Below are 22,402 nucleotides of genomic sequence, written 5' to 3' on the forward strand. Positions count from 1 at the left end.
GACGGCGTTGTTGTTGTTGAGTGCTGCCACGAAGGAGGGCTGACGCAGAATGAGCTACAGCCTAAAGCAAAAGACACGGAGATTTGGCTGTCATATATATATTTAAAAAAAAAAAAAAAAAAAGGACACGTCCAATGAAACAGGAGCAAAAACTTGGCGAATATCCCGCGAGGCAGTTTGGAGAAGACCGCACCCGGAGTCTGACCACTGCTTTCTGTGTGTTGGTGGGTGAGTGTATTAATGCGTTACTCCTTTTTTTTTTTTTTTTTAATGAAGGTTTGCATTGCTGAATTGAATATAATCGAAATACATGTGAAGCTGCCACTTAAAAGTGGCGTAAAAACTTGTGAGCTGTCTCGTGAACGCCGTGCGTCAGGTTGCACGCGCCGAGGTGGCTGATATCTACTGAAAGAGAGAGAGAGAGAGAAAGAGAGAAGGAGAAAGAGAGAAGGAGAAAATGGCGGTTTAGTTAATCTATTAGATATTCAAACTGTTTTGAAAAGTCAACATAAACTTGATGCATGAAACCCCAACTAAATGTGTCTTTTGCACCTTTTTGGTAACAATAATTTGTTTTAAGAATCAAAATGAGCGTTAAGTGTAGTTTCTTTATAGTATGTCAGTATGCTGATACACAGCTGGAACAAAGACAGATAAGACTCCAAAATCTTATCTTAATATAGTTTTAGTTTCTCTTTGTAAAGTTTCAATGTACGTCTTTACATTTTACAAAACTAAAGTAAAGCTTAATAACTTTATTGTATACTAAATGCCCAGTAATACTAAGCACATTAGTGTAGCCTGTACTTTACAGACTATAAAGTATATTCTGGAAAGTATAGGAACACATTTAGCTTATGTCCTTGTAAGACAGGGGATTTATTAATGAGTGGGACAGTCTTATACATTTGACACTGTGTTTGTCTCCCTCTACTGTAGTGAAAGGAAAACAGCACCTACAAGGTACAAGGTTCATTTATTATATATATATATATATATAACACAGGGTGCTTTTGCTAGGCAGGCTGTATCTGGTATGCAAATATGTTGTGAATCCCCTGTAGGCTAGTAAAGTTCTCGATATGTTATTTTCCAGTGCAAAGTAGGATATTTCAGATCTGATAACAATGGCATGAAATTAAATTGTGTGTTAAGTTTTATATACATCCATAAAACTGTGATACATTTCACTGTGTCAATGTGTTCCTGGTAGGCCTCAGTAAATACCCTCTGATTCACAGCCAGTCAAATATCAACTACAAGTGATAGGGAAGGAATTATATAATGTCATTGAAAGACCAGTAGTATGGTGTTTATATTTAACCAATAATTCATTAATTACCCTTGTTTTGATTTATTAAATGAAGTCTGTGATTCCAATTTGATTGATAATCCTACTTCAAAATGTGCGCCTCTACTGCTGCTTCCATTGTTGCCATAAGGCACACTCATATTTCTTACACATTCAGCTCAAAGTGTTTATTGAGCATGTTAAGGCATTATCAGTCATTCATTTATGTTGATTTATGTTGATTCACTGTGAAACACGAGGTGTATGCATGCTGTTTGAGGTGCGATAACACTTGACTGGCAAATATACAAACACCGGTGTCAATGTATAATTTTGTCATTTAATATTTTTCTGTAGCTCTGTTTAGGGAACCATGACCAGTAAATTGGATATTCCTCTTCATGGACCTTCGGTCAACATTGTGAGACAGTGTGGATCTGCTCTGAGTGACATCATACAAAGCAAATTTGGATGTGTGGCCATTATCGATGGCGTGAGTTTTGAAGAAGACCTGAGCAATGTGCAGCAGAGAAGGTCAACTGTTGTCCCAAAAAAAAAGTGTGACTTTACACTGCGTGCAGGTATTAAGGTGTCTGTGTGGAAGGCTGATCTCACCAATTTCCAGGTGGATGCTGTTGTGAATGCTGCTAATGACCAACTTAAGCATTATGGTGGGCTTGCTTCAGCTCTGTGCTCCGCTGGTGGTCCACAAATCCAACGACAGAGTGATGATCACATCAGAGTGCACGGTAACCTGAAAACGGGAGATGCAATCGTCACTGATGCTGGGTCACTACCATGCCGCAAGATAATTCATGCTGTGGGTCCCCAACTGTTCGCACATCACAGTAAATATGATGTTGATCGTGCTGAACCGCTGTTAGAGAAGGCCATCAGGAGCATTCTTGACAGAGTTAAAGAAAACCATCTGAATACTGTTGCTATTCCTGCTATAAGCTCCGGACTGTTCAACTACCCCCTGCCGCAATGTGCAGACACCATAGTGAAAACCTTGAAAGAGTACTATGAATTCTCTTCAGGATATTTTCCTAAAGAGATCATGCTTGTGAACAATGATGATCCTTCAGTCAATGAAATGGAGAGGGCCTGCGCTCAGATATTAGGCTCCCATGCTCCTGTGACATACAGTCAACCAACAGCGCAAGGCTGGAGCAAAGGTAGTGCCAACACCTCAGCACTTAATGCCCAGATTGAAAATGTCCATGTCACACTGAAGAGGGGTTACATTGAGGAACAGCGGGTAAGTAAAAAAAAATTTCTTCATTAATAAATTCATTGATAATTTATTTATTTACATACATACATTCTGGTGTTCCGGTTTTATGAAGAACAACATATTACAACAACTTCCTTGTTTTTGTATCCTCTCAGACGGATGTCATTGTAAACACAGTAACAAGCCGAGACCTGAACCAAGGTCAAATCTCCAAAGCTTTACTGCAGAAAGCTGGTAATGGGATGCAACAAGAAATGAATGCAGTTTACAGCAACAAGAGAGGATATATGGTCATCACACATCCCTACAAGCTACAGTGTAAAGAGGTGTATCACACGAGTTGCACTGAAAACTATCGAAGCCCAGCACAGCAGGTACAGTATGAGTTTAATTGTTATCAAGCATTTAATGATCCAGTATGTAAGATTTAGGAATTCTACTGGCAGAAATGGAATATAATATTCATAGGTCCTCCGTAGTTTCTCCTCCATTCTTAGATGGGGAAGACTGAGGCAAGTGGCACTCAGTTGCACTCTGCCACCTCATTATTAGATTCTACTAAATCATTCACAATTTACCTTTTAAGAGAAGGGATAATATATATTATATTAATATACTCTCTAGATGTATTTCTCTTTTACATATCTGATGACGTTTTCGGCTGTCTGGCCTTCAAGATCAACAATCATAGTCAGACACAGGCACTGGTATCTTATATAAACCACACCCTCGTTACCCCCCATCATCACCATAAGTGAACAATCAAGAGGGCTTCAGACAGTCAGAACTCCAAAAACTCCAGGTGCTAAAGTCAATAAAAAATAGAAACACATCTCATATCACATATAAAGATTTAAATGACGCATTAATAACCAACGACTAATAGAGCCAGGATGTGCAACAGTACATATAAAACTGTTTATGTTGTATTGTAATATATTTAATGTTTTTTTCTGTCCACTTATTTATTCGTTACAGACTCTTTCCAGTTCAGTATTGGATTGCTTATTGACGGCACAAGCAAAAGGCCATAAGTCAATTGCTTTTCCTGCCATCGGCACCGGAGGCCTCGGGTTCAAGAAAAAGGAAGCTGCCTGTGCCATGTTAGGAGCAGTGAAAGAATTCGCCACAAAGCTACTTAAGATGGAGGTTTATTTTGTCATATTTCCTTCTGATGATGAGACGTTTAAGGTTGGTTTGACAAAAATGCTGTCATGATCTTAGAATAATATTTCCATGTGGGTGGCTGTATAGGTTTCTTAACAGTAATCATAATAGACTAACAACTTAGAAAGGGACAGAGAAACACAAATGTGAGAGTCATTAAAAGATTGTAAAATATGTGTACTGATGATTGAACTTAAAGGTGACTTAAGTTCAAGTGTTTTCTGACTGAATAACTCAAGGAAATTCCATTCATGCTTTGTGAACTGTCTCATAGAAAAGAAATATATATATATATATATATATATATATATATTAATGAATTGCCTTCTCTTGCTAGGCTTTTGAGGAACAAATGAAACAACTCAAGGAAAAGACATCTCATCCCAGCTTCACACATGGTAACACAACATTTCAGTTATTTCATGTACACAAAGGTGACCTTTATTGTAAGTACCTATGGGGATGATTGTGATTGAACGCCTCATACTACCTGAACCACTGCAGTGCAGAACACTAGCAGAGTCTCCAAGAAACAACTAAATGTAATTAAATGATTAAAAGTAATAGTGATCCTAACTGGCAGCACTGATGGCGGATGCTCTCTCCACCAGAAACTGAGCGCAGAGATGACTTCCATGGCAGCAGAGCTCCCCCTCCACAGATCACCCTGAGGGCATCCTCTGATGCAGCGACACGCGAGGCTGAACGATGGCTCCAGGGCCTTCTCTTTGGATCCCCTGGCGCTGTCGTCATCAGCAACAACTTCATCCAGCACTTCGGCGAAGAAGAACATCGGCAGCTATCCCGGCTAATGAAAAAGGCTGTTTCCATTGAGGAGCTCTTTCAGATTGGCCGTGCAAGCATAATTGTACACGAGGGTTTAAATGAAGATGTTGTAGTTGCTGCGTTGCAAGTGGAGGCCATGCTTTGCAACATCCAGAGGAAGTTTATCGCAGAGGAAGAGTCTGCCATGTTTCTGATCTCGCGTCAGGATGTGTCCTTTGAAAGAAAGATGATTGATTCCTCCTACCCCGAGTTCTCAGTCAGGTCATTTGACTTCACATCTAGGGAGCTGGACGTAGTGAAGGTACAGTATGTGTAAATACAACATGGTTGACGTTGAAAACTATAAAGCTTTGTCATTTGGTTAATGTCATTAGAAGTTTTAATATGTCTTCACACACATTTAATTATGCTACATTTAAAATATCACATTACTTCCTTAAATTAAAAGTGTTTGTACTAGTTTGTTTAAGAGTTATCTGCAAGTGTCTTACTGATTGACTTGTGAAACATTTTATTGTAGTTATTATATTTTGTACTTTATTATAGGTGGAAAAAGTGGAGAACGCTGCACTGAAGATGTTGTTTGACCTCAAGAAAAAACAGCTAGGCTGCTCCACTTCTCAAAAAATGTTTCAGTGCATATCTGCACAGTTCTGTGAGATGGTTAGCCATATTGGATTCCATGCAGAGTACGCACCACCTGATGGTATGATAATACTTCAAATAGCATTTGATACTCTTTACATCTGGTTATTGATGGTTTTGTAGGATGTTAAAATTACAGTCATATAAATACAGAATAATGAAGTTAGAATATGAGTAATAACAAAGATAAATAGAAACAATACAAGTATTTGTCTTGTGTATCTTCCTCTGTATACAGACCCTGCATGTGGAGAGGGTATCTACTTTGCCCGCACAGTGAGAAAGGCCATGGAGGTGTGGAAGCAGCCTGACAACGAGTATCTGCATTTCGTTGAGGCCGAGGTGGTGACAGGAAAGTCCTGCCCTGGTAAACCAGGTCTCATTTTGCCACCCGCTGTGGGGTCAGACCCACAGATTCGGCATGACAGTGTGAGTGGAGGACCTGATATCTCGGTCATATTCAGTGGTTATCAAGCTCTGCCCACGTACATTATCACCTGCAAGAGGTTCCGAAGATAATTTTCTTAAACTTTAGCAGATGCAGGAATGCTAGAATAGTGCTAGAGAAAACTAAACAATTAGAGTTTGATTCTTCTAAAACAAGTTGAAGTGCATTCTTAATGAATGTATTTACTATAGGAAAGAATTGGCTGTTGCACTTGAAATCATATAATGGAGACCGATACCACATGTCATGTCACATAAATGTCAAAGAGGAATCACAAATGTTCAGATATTTTTCTTATTTTCTATAAATCCTTTTTATCCAGCTTAAATTTCGTTTTTCATTCTAACTTTTTTTTTTGATTAACATATATTTTACATAGCAGCACGATCATTTGTCTATCAATCAAACATTCAACTTTACAAATTCACTGTGTTATAGCAATAGCATACCTTTAACAATATTAATCATTTTAGTGGCACATAATACTATAGGTGCAAATATCACTGGGGCAACTTATTCTACCAAGTTTTATGTTGATTTCATTTAATTAAGAGGACTACAGGTTGACACATAGGGGATTTGCATTAAAGATGATTGTAACCTAATTGTTAAATGCTGACAAAATCAAATTGTGTGTGATGCTGATATACCAATAAAATGTTAAAAAGTTGGATTGTTGTATTCTTTTTTTGTTTAAAGAATTTAAGACAGTTTCTTCTAAAACCTAACTTTAAGTCACAACACCACTTCAGAGAATATGTAAACACAGCACATGATTTTTAATACTTTTGCTGCCTTGTTTACTAATAATTTATATTTGAAGATCATTTTAATGACGCTCAACAACAAAACCTGATCATCAGATTAACATTTACTGTAACAACATGTAACGTTACCGTAACAGTGAACAAAATGAAACAACTGATTCACTTAAATCATACACCGGACATATAAGACATATTTTTAATGATACAACAACACAAATGTTAGAAATCACAGTCTATTGAGCACGAAAGTTTATCCTTGACCTTGGAAATTGTTTGACAAAAAAGGTCCATTCAGTAGAATTTACCAGAGCTTTCAGCTGCATCTCAGTGGATAAAGTTTACTCTGTTGTCATGGAGACCTTGAATTGAAAAAACACAAAACTGTTATTAAATATTAAATTAGTAAATGCCTTGAGATGGATACATTTTCAATGTTTTAATTTCCAACCAGGACTTTATAAAAATGTTTATCTTAAATTGTGTGTAACCACAAAATCTAGCCTTTACATAGAAAACAAGACTTATAATTTTACAGCACAACAGAACCCCACACATCTCTGAGGACAACAGGAAGTCTCCAAAGTATTTTTGGATATCAGCAGGTGATTCACTTCCGCTGTTTATACGATTTCTATACAATTACTGGCAATAATGTCACATCTGTATGATTGTCTGTGAAATTGTTACTACCGTTAAATTGTAGACAAGGATGTTTTGACACATTACAGCAGTCTGCTAAAAGCTAATTACATATGAATGTAAGATCAACTGGCTGAACCAACCATACACAGACCATTTAACACGTCAACGTCAGACTAAACAAAGACACTCCTGAGCAGTGCACGCTGGAATGAGGCTACATTCAAGGAATAATCTTGTACCCTGGTATTTGATCCTCCTATTGCGCAACATTTAAACATACAACAGAAGAGCAGGGGGACAAGAAGTCTGGGGTTTGTGTTATTTATAAAGTGGTTGTTTTCTACAAAATCACAATAGGTACAGAACGTCTCTAAGAGAACACCAGCTGCAGATACATATGGCACATCTGGACTCCAATATTGATAACAGTACTACAATTTATAGTATTTATAATCAATATAAAGTACAAGTTTACGACTCAAAAAAGTGTTTCAATGTGAAGTTACATTTTGAGACAGTAAATCCCTTTTTCTGGCTGAAATGTATGGCTGTACCCTCTCCTCTAAAACTGCCCAGACTGCAGGTCCCGTCTTCAACTTGTACTATATTAACACAGGGCAACCTTTACAGTACCGATGTATGGCTAATATACCCTCCAGAGTATGGCCATCCAAACTCTGGAGCGCATATTTTTGTCAGTTGGTCCCTGACTCCCAATAGCTTTAAATGACTTTTTTTTTCTACTCTTCACAGATACCAAGAGTCACACGTACAAACGAGATCTCTGCTTTCACACAAATGTAAAAACACGCACACACACGGTCACTCTGTGCATTCAGCTATCTCTGTGCCATCCACGAGCAGCGTGTGGATGATCCCGTCTCGTCTCTTCCCGCTGCTGACGGCCTTCACGCAGCAGTTGTGGTCCGCTAGTGTGAAATGTGTTTCTGTGCCGTCGTCCACGAACTCCCCCTGCAGGGGCAAACGTGTGGGGAAAGAAAGCAATCATTCAGTTCATTATTGCCCGCTCTGGAGAAGGTCTAATATGCAAGCAACTGTAGAAAATACAGTGTGTTTGAGGCTTTGTACCCTTAGCTTTTATAATGCTGACTTTAGGAGACATGCATTAACAACCTTGATAACAGAATCTACATATAACTTCTTAAATGCAATATGTCCTTTATTGCATAACAAATCAGTATGAATAACTGTACTGTACTTACTGCAGTCTCAATCTTTTGTCCATTACACCAAACATCCATTGTGTCTTTCTCTGAAAGAAAGTAAACAGAATCTGAATCACCTGTTAAATAAAAGTATGTGGTGTGACTGCCAGTTAATAGTTGATGAACAGGTCGGAGTATGTGTACTGCCAGGTTTGAGTCCCTGTTTGTTTTCACTGCTTTTAGGCGTTGGTGTGAGAATGTTTGTGTTTATCTAGTGTGCCAGAACAAGCAAGAGAGCAATGCCCTGATTGGTATCCTTTCTGTGTCTTGAATCACTTGCAGGCTTTCCTTGACACCTAAAAATAGTCAAGTCAAGTCAAGTCAGCTTTATTATCAAATAAATATAGAAAAAATCATGTATTGACCTGCTCTTTGTTTAAGGATTGTTTTAGTCAAATAGAAAATATGAAAATAAAGCCTAACCAAACAATTCTTCACGTATGTTTCACTGATAACTGACAACTGCAGCAGGTCCTGGTTTTGAAATCCCACCATTACTAGAGCCGTGGTGGTGATGCATGATGAAGTAAAGATAATATTGTTATTGTTGTTTTTGTGTGTTTTTTCGAAGATAATTTTAACTCTTGTAAACCGTCTTTGAGTACCATGAAAGATGTGACTTTTATATGGCTGAAAGCTTTATATGAATGCTGCAGGTCTTATTTTGATTGGTTAAAGCGACCTCTTGAGGACACTTGTGAAGTTACTGAGAGCTACCAGTGAGTTGAAGTTAAAAGCAAGCAAACTTCCTCCCTTAAAACTACATGAGGGGTTTAATGGTTCTAATTACAACATGTTGAGAAGTTACAGCTTATCAAACAACATTTAAACTCAACGGTGACCAGGATCACAGCTACAAAAGTTGAGCTGTGAGACTACTACTGCAGCTCACACTCACATATTTCTGCTCGCTCACTGAATTATTTCGATTATTTTACTGCTGAGATTTACAGATAACTGTTGCACACTAATGTACAGTAGCTCTCATGTGTCGCACCGCTTCAGGTGTATCGCCTGATCAACTGTAAGCAGTGTAATTATAAGAAGGATTAACTTAAAGATGTCCAAATGACAGCGGTAGCTGAAGATGGCGTGGGGTTTAAAGCTGTTAAAGAGCTTAGCCTCAGCTCCAACATAATATAAGTAGCAAGTTCTGGAGGGGCAGAAATCACACAATGTTAATTTATATATAAATCCAGTGTCTGTCCTGATTGATTGCATGAATGAACAAATAAAACCCAGCAACTCTCGGCTCAGTATATGGGCAATATGACAATATGAAATCATAACAAACAAAGACATAATCAGTAAACGATCAGTAGGTGAGTAATATACAAACACAGAGAGGCTCACCCAGGACCACCCTGCAGTCAATGCCATCCAAGTTGAGAACCCAGGTGCTGGTGACCTTTGATCTGTTCTCCATGTACTTCTTCAAGCTCTTCCCATTGATCTCCAAGGTGTACTCATAGGCAAAACCACTGACTGCATCAATGTTGATGGTTGCTTTGGTGTCTGATCTGCCCACACTGAAAGTCTCCTTCCCCACAAGTTTGAACATCCAGTCCCGTCTCACTACCTCCTGCAGTGAAAATCAGAGATTTACAAACCCCACAAATGAGAGAAGCTTCATAAAATGGGGGTCAGGTTTTTAAAAATAAACATTACTTAAGACCACGATCCGTACCTTTCCATCAACGAAGATGACCCTCTTTCCGGTGGTCGTGCCATGTTCAAACTCTATCCTGTGGACACCATCACTCAGTGCCACCTCCCACACACCAGCAAGATCATTCGACATCTTCAGACCCTGCTGGAGACGAACAATAAAGAATAACTAGACCGCAAGTCGAGGCAAATGCATGAGTAACGTTTAACGCTAATATCTAAGTAACGTCAGCTAACAAACTGGGCTGACGTTGGTTAATAATAAAGCAGCGTTATCATACATTTATGTGCAGGTTTAAGCGTATCCACCCAAAGACACTGCTACCTAAGTAAAGTAATTACAGTGTATAATGTTAAAACGTAAACAGTTAGAAAAACATGGCTATGGATAATGCGGGAAGTTATCGCTGTTTGTTGCGTTGTGACTTCCGGTGTCAGGGTTTCCCTTTCAAAATAACCGCAAGCAACGTTTGAACTATTTCAGATTAAAAGCTATTAAAGCTTTACAAAACAGTAAAACCCTAGTTTCTGAAACATCATACATAGATTGACATAAGGTGGGTGTTGGTTCTCTGCGTTTTCAATCAAACATAACCAAAAGTAGCTGTTTTTAATAAACTGGCATTTTATTTTGAAAGTCAAAAACGGAGCGCCAGTACAATGTCTCTCTTTTCGGTAGCTCTGACGGCTAACGAGGATAACCTTAGACATTAGCAAAGAGCTATAACCCTTCATTATATATCCTAATTACCTTTTAATGGTCCCGAAGTAAGCGCCCCAGCTCAGTGCTTGACAAATGACCGGCGGGCCACTTTAATGAAGTTTACTCACGGGTAAGTTAGCCACCGCAGAGAAAGTCAACAGACGAGCTGTGACTATGCTGTTACTATGGTAACATGATATACGCCTACGTACGCGCTTGGCCACGCCCACCCAGGACATCCAATCCAATCCAATCCAACTTTATTTGTTAAGCACTTTAAAACAACCAAAGTTGACCAAAGTGCTGTACAGGAGAATAAATAAGACATCATAAATAAAAGACATAACAGCTCACATGGAGACAATCTCATTCAGCAGGTTTGATTCAGTGTTGGAGCAACAGGAAGAAAACCTAAACCAGGGTTGATACCTTTCAGCAACCAGCTGGAGTGAGATTGTTAAACCAATGTCGGGGGACTATAAAATGCAACATTTGTGTCTGAGATGGAGGTGAATGCAATTTAGGACTGTTTCTTGGATGGATTTTTTATATGCTGTGAGCGAAACAAAAATGTAATTCCACTCATCTCATGTGTATTAAAGATGGGTGCGGATATCTCTGAGACAAAAACCTCTAAAAACCCGGACAAATAAATTATAAACTATGCTAGTAACTATAGAAGTTAATGAGCCCACACACAGTCATGGAAAGTATGTTTACTATGGACTAACTGTATAAAAACTAATATTTTGAAGCTCTTTATAATTATACTCACTACATTTCAGAGGAAAATAATGCACTTTTTTATCGACTTACATTAACCTGACAGCCAAACTACCAAACAGTATAAAAAATATAGTTAAAATTATCTCTGGAGAAAGTTATTTAACATGCTACATACACATTGCTGCATCAGAAATAACAATCCAGTTATATATATATATATATATATATATATATATATATATATATATGACATCACCAATCATGTTATGAGAATGAGAATAACAAATAAATGAAAATTGTCCCAGACCAACTAAGTTCACTGATTCTGGGACTAAATGATTTGGCTCTATCTTCTGGCAGAGAGCTTTACGTCTAATAAGGACACTGAGTATTTGTAAGGAACATACAATATTGTAGGAGGGAACGTTTTGTGATTTTAAACTGTAACATAACTCTGGTACCAAACCCTTTTTATGGATATGGTTTGTGATCAGATGATACTTTTAATTCAATTCAATTCAATTCAATTTTATTTGTATAGCGCCAATTCATAACAGAAGTTATCTCAGGACACTTTTCAAATAGAGCAGGTCTAGACCGAACTCTTTAAAACATTAATTACAGAGACCCAACAGTACCACCATGAGCAAGCACTTGGCGACAAGGGCAAGGAAAAACTGCCTGTTAAAAGGCAGAAACCTCGGACAGATCCTTCGGCTCTAGGTGGGTGGTCGTCTGCCTCGACCAGTTGGGATGAGAGAGAGAGAGCGAGAGAAAGAGAGAGAGAGACAGAGAGAGAGAGAGCGAGAGACAGACAGACAGGTGCACAGCAACAACAGTATTGGCAATGGCAATCTAGCAGGACCATGGCAGGAGGCTCCACCAGGATCGACAAGAACCTGCGAGACGAGAAAGCACAAGAACTCCGGGGAAGAAGTGAAGTTAGTAACATGCATTAATGGGACATGAATGAGTGCAGAAAGAGGAAGAGAGGAGCTCAGTGCACCATGGGAAATCCCCCGATAGTCTAGGCCTATAGCAGCATAACTAAGGGATGGTTCAGGACTCACCTGATCCAGCCCTAACTATAAGCTTTATGAAAGAGGAATGTCTTAAGCCTACTCTTGAATGTGGAGAGGGTGTCTGCCTCCCGAACCACAACTGGAAGCTGGTTCCACAGGAGAGGAGCTTGGTAACTGAAGGCTCTGGCTCCTGTTCTACTTTTAGAGACTGTAGGAACCACAAGTAGCCCTGCATTTAGAGAACGTAATGTTCTAGTGGGGTAATAGGGTACTATGAGCCCTTTAAGATATGAAGGGGCCTGACCATGAAGAGCTTTATAGGTGAGGAGGAGGATTTTAAATTCTTTTCTACATTTTACAGGGAGCCAATGCAGAGAAGCTAGTACAGGACAGATGTGATCTCTTTTTCTAGTTCCTGTCAGTACTCGTGCTGCAGCGTTCTGAATTAATTGGAGCGTTTTAATGGACTTATTGGGGCAACCTGATAATAAAGAGTTGCAGTAATCCAGCCTTGAAGTAACAAATGCATGGATTAGTTTTTCTGCATCTGTCTGTGACAGTATGTGTCTAATTTTTGTTATATTACGTAAATGAAAGAAGGCAGTCCTAGAGGTCAGCTTTATGTGGGAGTTAAATGACAAATCCTGATCAAAGATAACTCCAAAATTCCTGACAGTGGTGCTAGAGGCCAAGGTAATGCCATCTAGAGTAACTATGTCTTTAGACAGTGAGTCTCTAAGGTTTTTGGGGCCAAGAACAAGAATTTCGTTTTTTTTTCGTTTAACATCAGAAAATTGCAGGTCATCCAGGACTTTGTAATTTAGATAATTGATTAATTTCATCAGGCTTGATTGATAGATATAACTGCATATCATCTGCATAACAGTGAAAGTTAATGGAGTGATTCCTAATAATGTTGCCTAAAGGGAGCATATATAAAGTAAATAGTATTGTCCAAGTACAGAACCTTGTGGAACTCCATGACTAACTGTAGTATTTACTGAAGATTCATCGTTAACATGTATAAACTGCAGACGATCTGATAAATATGACTTAAACCAGCTTAGTGCGGTTCCTTTAATGCCAATTTGATGCTCAAGTCTCTGTAAAAGAATATCATGGTCAATGGTGTCAAATGCAGCACTAAGATCTAATAATACAAGTACAGAGACAAGTCCACTGTCAGAAGCAGTCAGAAGGTCATTATTAACTTTAACCAGAGCTGTCTCTGTGCTATGATGAACTCTAAATCCTGACTGAAAATCCTCAAATAAACTATTGTTATGTAGAAAGTCACACAACTCTTTGGCGACTACTTTCTCCAGAATCTTAGAGAGGAAGGGGAGGTTAGAAATCGGTCTATAGTTGGCTAAAACCCCTGGGTCAAGAGTGGGCTTCTTAAGAAGGGGTTTAATTACAGCTACTTTAAAGGACTGTGGTACATATCCTGATAATAAAGAAAGATTAATCACATCCAGTAAAGAAGTGCCAATTAAGGGAACAACTTCTTTAAGCAGCCTAGTTGGGATCGGGTCTAATAGACAGGTTGATGGCTTCGATGAAGAAATGATTGAAGTTAACTGATGAAGATCGGTAGCAGAAAAACAGTCTAAATATATATCTAAGTTTACACTGACAGAAGTCCCTGAACTTGGAGACCCACTGATAACTGTTGATGGCAGTTGGTGATTAATTTTCTCTCTAATAGTAATAATTTTATTATAGAAGAAGCTACTTAAGTTTATGAGGATATGTGGCTCAATAGAGTTGTGACTCTCTCTCAGCCTGGCTACAGTGCTGAAGAGGAACCTAGGGTTATTCTTATTTTCTTCTATTAGTGCTGAGTAATAGGCTCCTCTGGCATTACGGAGGGCCTTTCTATAAGTTTTAAGATTATCTTGCCAAATTGAGCGATATTCTGATAATTCGGAAGAGCGCCATTTCCTTTCAGATTTCCTAGCTATTTGTTTTAACTGGTGGGTTTGGTGGTTATACCAGGGTGCTAGTCTCCTATGTTTTAATAATTTCCTTTTTATAGGAGCGATAGAGTCTAATGTTGATCGTAGTGAGCCTGCAGCACTATCGACAAGATTATCAATTTCAGAGGGACTAAAGTCGTTATAGGACTCTGTTAAATTCAGACATGGCATTGAATTAAACACTTGTGTAATGAAAAAAACATCTTGAGAGACACAACATAAAAACATAAAGCATAATGAGCTTTTTTAACATTAGCACACAGGTAAATTGTCAACTAAGAGAACAATGGACAAATTATGTAGGGCAGACTTCTGGACCCTTTTCTTTGGTACAGAGCAAAGACTTTGCGTAGGCAGAATATACTTCCTTCCAACTTTGTCAAATAAATGCTGACCTGTGTGCTGGTCTCAACTTGGTGCACATAGCCACTGTATGAGAATGTATTTGAGATCAGCCATCCCCAGTACTACCAGTTATTTCACATCATAAAACATATTTTTTTGCCTTATTTTAATAAAACTTAACCCATAAAGACCCACGGTGACACTTTAAATGTTTTGAAAATGTGTTCTATGTGGTCTATTTAATCTGTCTTATGTCCCCCATAATGTCCCTTAAAGGAGAAATAGGTCTGGGTTCTTATGGGTTCATAAAACTTTTTTTAATGTTTTCTTCCTACTGGTCATGACTTGTGAGGGAGGTTGCGACAGTGCATATGGGAACATACTGATAAATGCTATGCTGAATATTAATTTTCATAGTCACTATGGTAAACAGCAGAACAGGGTTACGTTAGGGACCACAAACAGAACGTGGCCACCATGACAATTATGTTTCAGTTTTGGACTGCAATTCACTGTCAGGTTTTTGGATTAGAGACCTGTTTCTGTTATCCACATTTAATAACAATTTAGTTAAAATCCCATCAATTTTGGATGTCCTGGAAGGGTTTTACTTACAACTATTTACCTGTTTCTTGGAGAAAACTGCTGCACATTTTAGCTTATACTCATTTTGCCTTGCCAGAGGATCTGCTCCTCTGTCTAAGTAGACTAATGTAACACATATAGTAGAACTCATTTAATGACCGAAACAATGAGTCACATAACTTGGCTGAGGAAAGATGGGAAACCACACATGGTTTTGGGTTTGAGGATTTATTCGATCACAAGTAAGATATATCAATCCAAACTAAAGCAGTGCAGATACCTGGAAAGTGTCATACAGAAAACAAACAAAATACCCAAAAGCTAAAAGATAGGTGAAAGAGTTTTTCAAGGACCTTCATAACATAAACTATTCACAAGTTATATTTCAGCTGCTTTTCCAATCAGTACAATTTCTTGCACTATTTAGCCATTTATTTTCCATACTGTATAGTGTGAATTTGTAATTACACACTACACTACATATACACTGATCAGCCATAACATTATGAGCACTGACAGGTGAAGTGAATAACACTGATTATCTGGTTATCATGGCACTTGTCAGTGGGTGGGATATATCAGGCAGCAATTGAACATTTTCTCCTAAAAGTTGATGTGTTAGAAGCAGGAAAAATGGGCAGCATGAGGATTTGAGTGACTTTGACAAGGGCCAAACTGTGATGGTTAGACGACTGGGTCAGAGCATCTCCAAAACTGCAGCTCTTGTGCGGTGTTCTCGGTCTGCAGTGGTCAGTACCTATCAAAAGCGGTCCAAGGAAGGAAAAGCCGTTAACTGGGGACTGGGTCATGATGAGCACCCAAGGCTCATTGATGCACGTGGGGAGCGAAGGGCTGGCCCGTGTGGTCCGATCCAACAGAGGAGCTACTGTAGCTCAAACTGCTGAAACAGTTAATGCTGGTTCTGATAGAAAGGTGTCAGAACACCCAGTGTATCACAGTTTGTTGCATATGGGACTGCATAACATTACGACCACCAGGGTGCCCAGGTGGTCACAATGTTATGGCTAATCGGTGTACATGTTGGGTTATACATAATACAGTTTTTCAGACAAGCATAAAATAACTCTAAATATAGGCTGAGCGTATCAGGTTTTTTCAAATATGAAAACATCCCTTTACATGTAATTCTGTTATGCCACAATGGCTGCTTGCACAATTTCTCAGAAAGACACAATTTGCACCCACGCAGGTGCACACATGCACACACACCACATCTGCGTGCCAACTGCGCACACATTCATGTGATCAAGGTACACATTTGAATAAACAGATGAAGTATATCTTATTTAGCACAGCCAGATGTCAACTTCAAGACAGAGTGTAGCATTAATTAAAAACACAGTTTGATGCCCCAGCAGTTTGTACAGACCCTATAAGTGTGCCCTTAATGCCTAAAATCAGTCATCAGAGACAGACAGCACCTTGTTTTTAAAAAGATTGAAAGATGAAGGAATCTGATCTGAATCTAATACTCTTTCTGTTCTCACTACTGATTGCCATAAGGGCAAAGAAATCCATTCAAATTAAAAACTACAAAATAAAAACATGGTTCTCCAGTCACGTCCACATTGTCTCTGAATCCAAAACACAATTATATTACGTTATTAAAGGACTTAAATGGCTATAAAATGTGTAAAATGTTCCTAAACCACAATAAAATCTCAATAATTCACCAGTTATTATGGCACATCATCAAAGTAGTCAGTGGCTGTGTAGCTTTCTCTAACTGCTTTGTTTGCATGCCACATTTTTCTCCATTGACAATGATTGATTTATGTTTGAGCACAAAGTTAACATTCTTCAGTGTGATTAGTTGTCCAATGGTTAATAACATGATTTAAAGGAATAACTTTTAGGAAATAAGCCATGTCCCTTTTTCCAGTATTTATGCTACATATTTACTGTACAGACATATAGAGTGGTATTAATCAAATGAAAATGACCAGCAACCGAGCCAATCCATCAGGAGTCATTTACATAGTAGCAGAGGTGAGTCTAGATCTGGTGCTCCCTGCACTGTTGACAGAGCCCTTCCTGTAAGCATTCTGGAGCCTCTTGCTGATGAGGCCATGTTTGTAAAGAGCTAAGAGCAGCTGGTTACGGAACTTCTGCCCAATGAAGGCATACAGCACTGGATTCACTGCACAGTGCGAGAAGGCCAACAACTGGGTCACATTTAGGATCACTACCAATATGTAGCGAGATTGACATGTCTCCACTTTAAGAGATCCGCCTCGTATGAGTGTGTCAATCAGTACAGTTATGTTATAAGGCAGCCAGCACAGAACAAATGCTATCACCACTGCCAGGATGACGCGTATGGCCTTATATTTTTGTTGATTACGTGCATGAAACAGCTTCACCAAAGTCCAGCCATAGCAGACAGCCATCACCACCAGTGGCAGGAAAAAGCCCATAGTATGACGTAGAACACGAATGCCAACACGCCAGTGGTTGCTGCTTTCACCAGTTAGGTTTTCATAGCAAATGGCCAGGCCCAGGTCTTCAGCGTGCATGCTCTCCTTTAGAATTGCCACAGGTAAGGACAGTAGTCCAGCCGCCACCCACACCACACAGCACACAACTTTCACCAACAGGTGATGGGACCGGGCATGTGTAGCTCTCACAATGGCGCAGTAACGGTCCACACTGATGCAGGCCAGCAGGAAGACACCGCTATATACCGATACCTCCTGAAACCCTGACAGGAGTTTGCACGGGAAGTTGCCGAAGATCCAACCAGAATGAACATTGACGGCCCAGAATGGCAGGGTAAAGCTGAAGAGAAGGTCCGCCATCGCCAGGTGCATCAAGTAGATATCTGTGCTGGCTCTACCTTTCTTCATATAGCAAACCACATAGACAACTACACTGTTGCCTACCATGCTGAAGACACACACGATGATGAAGGTGATCATCAGGCCCAAGCTATTGAATCCAGGCACATTTACACTGCAAGGAGATGAGTCATCTTCATACGTAGGAAATGTAAAATTTTCGAGGTCAAATCCCTCTGTTGTTGTCAGCTAAATAAAAAAAAGAACAATTACAGTTTGTACTAGTAGCAGTAGAAGAAGAATCAATAGCAGAACTGATGGTTCGGTGATGCCATAGTGGCACTGTAGCTTTCAGTGAAAAATTTTTTGTCCCATAAACCCAAATTACTCAACCTCAAGAGCTTTAAAGGAATAGTTTGATATGTTGGGAAATATGCTTCTTTGCTTTCTTGCCAAGAGTTAGATGACAAGAGCAAAAACATCCTCATATCTGTTCATTAAATGTAATCCAAACGCCAGCAGCTCACTTGGCTCTGTCCAGATAATCTGCCTACCGCCACCTCCAAAGCTCACTAATAAAAAATTTTGGAAGCCGCCATGCCTGGCCAAGAAATAGTCCCATTACTCACTGCGATTCCACAAATTGCAATTTTTTTCCCTTCAGCTTTTATATTGATTAAAAAAACATGGTATGCAAATTAGTGACAGACAGACATGAAAGTGGTATTTTCTTATCTAATTCTCAGCAAGAATATGACAAAGCATACTTAGATATTAAAAACAGTTCATTTAACAGAAGGTCCATGGACTGCAGTTTTTCACCCAAAAACATTTCTGGGTAGTGAAGTCGTCAATATACAATTTCCTGATTTCAGTGCATGAAACTACTTAATGCAGTTTTAATAGTTTAAAATGTTTAAAATTACCTCATTAGCACTATTTTAGACAACAGATTTACATATGAGTTATTCATATCATCATCATATGCTCACATTTACCAATACCATAACTGCAAATTATAAAATAAAAGTTCAGGAATTCAGTTTACCTGTGTTCCTTCTTTTTCTTGATTGGTTAGAACCAAATACTTCAAAAAACTGACAATCAAAAGTTGCAGTTTCATCTCTCCTTTCTTGATGCACACAAGTTAACAAGAATAAAGCTATTTCACAAAGAGTGGTGTTAAAATGGTTCAAGTCCCTGTGTGTGCAGTCTATTACCAAACTGTCACTATCACCTCAAGGGAAGTGCACGAACCACAGATATTATCTATCAAAAACAATCTACATAAATAAGACCTCCTTCAGGTTGTTTTTCTTTGTAAACCTTTACCTCTCACTGTTACATGTTCAATGTATCAGGATGTTGCTAAATTGAACCTGCAGATGATAATGTAACTTTAATATAATAAAGTATAGTAAATATAGTAAATTACTTGATATGATTTCATGGTTTCACATTTGTTTCTCTCTAACACACTGATTAAGGGTCCCAGTACCCATCCTGGTATCATAATCACAGAAGTACAACACAGTGACACCCATTTGTAATTGATGCAGACCAAATTGTTACAAAGCTTCATTAGTAAAATATTAACATTAAACAACTGGAAAATTCTGTTTCACCAGTACATGACGTTTTTTGATCTGTTTCAGATTTACCCATGGCACTGAAACCTTCCTTATCAGTGTAATCAGTGAGCTCTACATCAAGAGTGATTCAAAAAGAGTTTCCACTGTGGTACTCTTTGCATTTGTAGTTTCACATTTGTCAAAAATAAAAATGTATCTGGTGTTTCACAAGGCACAACTCTTGGACTCTTGCCTTTGGATCCAAAAAGTAACCTAAATAAAATGGAAACTTCAGACAGTTGGTTTCTTTGTGCATGGATGTTGTTGCTTGTGGTTTTTCTCTTACAGACGTGTGAGTGTCACTGCACTGGTTTGTGTCTGTGGGTTTTTTTTTTTTCTGCCTTTTGGATGTTTTTTAAGGACATTTCAGTCTTTTCTTGTCATATCACATTTATACCTGTTATTTGTTGCTGCATGCATTGTAATGCAATATAAAGCATATACCAATAATGACTTGTGCTATAAAAATGCTTTGTCTTGCCTTCTCCATTCATAATGAACTCCTGCATTTTACATTCTAACACTACATAAGAAGTACTATAACTTTCACTGCATGTATGACACATTGTGGTTAACTAACTCTTGGGTAACTGTTTACTGAACATTGACATAATGGCTTCCTTAGATATGGCTTCTAAATGTATTTCATGATCTTTGTTTTCTATTATAAGGATAGTAATAGAAAAGTGGTGCAGCATGTGATAGTTTGATAAGGAGTCTGGCAGTGTTATTGTACTGAGCACAGCTTAAATGCTGGTGGTCTATTATAGCCATTGTACTATAACATCCAACACATACACTATCAGTGAACACACGTAAGACCATAAAAACAGTTCAATGTTATGTCTGACTGACAGGGGTGTCAGTTAATTCCAGAAAGATGTCCTTAAATGCTGACAGGAAATACCAGAAAGACACTCACAAAACATTGAAGTTTGGAGATGTATTTGTTGTGACTACCTGCCTATAGGTTTGTTTCATTTGCATCAGAGATTATAAAGGTAAATCTAGTAGTTTATGCCAAGGTATCTCATTTTGCGAGTTAAACACTTCCTCACGTACACTTTCTATTCTTCATGATGTTATTCTACCACTGAATACTGTTCGTTAAGGGTTGTGACAGACTTCAAAAAGCAGAACAATAATTATTTCTCACTTTACTTGCTTCATGACCACTATATAGTTATTTAAAAATATGTCTAGAAAGGTGCATGCTCTTAAGTATTTAAGTATTTTTAGCAGTTCACTCAATGGAAGGCTCTGAATTAATCAAATATCCTATTATTTTACTATTTATTTTGATTTAGTTTTATCTGTGTTGAACCTGCTCTGGCTTGTGATTGCATAGTTTATGAAGGTTATTATCATATTCTTAAATAATCACCTTTTCCTTCAATTAATTTTAACACTGCTGCTTTTTCCTGCGGAGGGCAGCAGCACTCTTGCTCTACTGCGTTTATTCACTGCATACCTTTTCTGTGAATACAGAAATAAGAATAATAGAATTTAGAATAGAATTTGTAAATGCCCTGATAATCTTTTCAAAAGAACATTTAAAGGGGAACTCCACCAATTTTACACATGAATGTTCAGTTGTCTTCACAAGAAGTAAGCATCTGTCTCTTGCGAATCCCCCATTTACTTAAGTACACCCTGAACAATATTAACCAAAGGACTTAATTGAAAACAAGAAAAGCAAATGCTATGAAATATAATTTCTGCAAAAACACCCACATCTAGAAGGGCACTCAGAGAGTATAGACCTACACCAAGGCCAAAGGCCAGTCTAACATTAAATGTAAGGCTGCAAGTGCAACCACTTTAATATGTTTGTATTGCAACTGACCTGTCTCGCAACATTTTGAAAGTAAAAAAGAATGTGTGTCTTCACCCCTTCATTTGGATCAAAAATGTTGATTTTCGAAAACAACAGTGAGTGAAAGGTCAGGCCCAGCAGGTTTTGGGCAGAAGCATTAAAGACATTTAACATGGGATGAATATAGCACAATTTTCATAATCTTGTTGTGTGGTTGACCAAAAACTTACTTGGAACCACTTACTCCTTGTTCATAAGTCATTTAATCAGTTGCACAACTGGCAAGTACTACATTTATTAAATACTCAACAGCAGTGGACTCAAACAAACTCCAGGAGGTTTCAGTCTCTCCTTTGAACACAGAGAGAAATTATGTGAATGATCCTATTCGATCCCGAGCAAGACAGCAAACACACCTCCTGAAATGTGAGTGATGAATTAGTACTGGCATTTGTAACTGCGATGTCATAAATCTCTTCTGACCTCTGATGGATTTATCACAATGTGTGATTATGAAGTATTGAGTCTTTATAATGTGTCCTTGAGTCTGTAGTCGTACTTATTTGAAAATTTCCACTGCATAGGAAATGTCTCAACATGATCTGCGTTTGGCCATTTAGCACTAGAATGGTGAAACTTGCTCTGCCAAACAATAAAATAATCCCACTGTTGAACTTTGTAAAGCTTTAAAGTGTTGTGGAGTTGATGCGTCATTAAAGAAAAGAAAGGACTATCAATGCATGCAGCTGGCACTGACTTAAAAACGTCCACGTCAAAGAAAAGCTGGATGAAAGAGCAGGAATGTCATCAGTGTTATCAAGGAGCCAACTCCCACCACAGATGTTAAACTGCGTTGGGCTGACATCACCACTTCCTTCACTTGATGAATCTGGGTGATCCTACACCACCCTTCCACCTTC

At 38.5% G+C, this 22,402-nt stretch overlaps 3 protein-coding genes across 9 annotated transcripts; 1 reads left to right on the forward strand and 2 right to left on the reverse strand.

Annotated features, from left to right (window-relative positions):
- The first annotated feature begins 76 nt into the window (after positions 1–76).
- Positions 77–6,245, forward strand: parp9 (poly(ADP-ribose) polymerase family member 9). 3 transcript variants are annotated; one of them, XM_051405162.1, is made up of 9 exons: positions 119–228; positions 940–963; positions 1,649–2,552; positions 2,684–2,902; positions 3,507–3,719; positions 4,033–4,093; positions 4,307–4,782; positions 5,028–5,187; positions 5,365–6,245. In XM_051405162.1, exons 3-9 carry the CDS (start codon positions 1,665–1,667, stop codon positions 5,643–5,645), a joined length of 2,298 nt encoding a protein of 765 aa, XP_051261122.1. In that variant the 5' UTR covers positions 119–228; positions 940–963; positions 1,649–1,664; the 3' UTR covers positions 5,646–6,245. The 3 variants fall into 3 exon arrangements, with proteins under 3 accessions (XP_051261121.1, XP_051261120.1, XP_051261122.1); XM_051405161.1 differs by lacking the exon at positions 940–963 and having other exon boundaries at positions 77–224; XM_051405160.1 differs by lacking the exon at positions 940–963 and having other exon boundaries at positions 79–228.
- A 278-nt stretch (positions 6,246–6,523) lies between these two features.
- faima (Fas apoptotic inhibitory molecule a) lies at positions 6,524–10,834 on the reverse strand. Of its 5 annotated transcripts, none has more exons than XM_051405164.1 (5): positions 10,709–10,834; positions 9,897–10,019; positions 9,563–9,791; positions 8,207–8,256; positions 6,524–7,955 (listed from the first exon to the last, which is right to left on the reverse strand). In XM_051405164.1, exons 1-5 carry the CDS (start codon positions 10,817–10,819, stop codon positions 7,806–7,808), a joined length of 663 nt encoding a protein of 220 aa, XP_051261124.1. In that variant the 5' UTR covers positions 10,820–10,834; the 3' UTR covers positions 6,524–7,805. The 5 variants fall into 5 exon arrangements, with proteins under 5 accessions (XP_051261124.1, XP_051261123.1, XP_051261125.1 ...); XM_051405163.1 differs by having other exon boundaries at positions 9,897–10,022; XM_051405165.1 differs by having other exon boundaries at positions 9,897–10,022; positions 10,629–10,785.
- A 4,615-nt stretch (positions 10,835–15,449) lies between these two features.
- Positions 15,450–19,246, reverse strand: LOC127366091 (C-X-C chemokine receptor type 1-like). The gene is made up of 2 exons (XM_051404821.1): positions 19,084–19,246; positions 15,450–18,284 (listed from the first exon to the last, which is right to left on the reverse strand). The coding sequence occupies exons 1-2, from the start codon at positions 19,156–19,158 to the stop codon at positions 17,232–17,234; spliced, it is 1,128 nt and encodes a 375-aa protein (XP_051260781.1). The 5' UTR covers positions 19,159–19,246; the 3' UTR covers positions 15,450–17,231.
- Positions 19,247–22,402: the final 3,156 nt, after the last annotated feature.

This window comes from Dicentrarchus labrax, unplaced genomic scaffold, assembly GCF_905237075.1.
Source record: "Dicentrarchus labrax unplaced genomic scaffold, dlabrax2021, whole genome shotgun sequence".
Classification (NCBI taxonomy): domain Eukaryota; kingdom Metazoa; phylum Chordata; class Actinopteri; family Moronidae; genus Dicentrarchus; species Dicentrarchus labrax.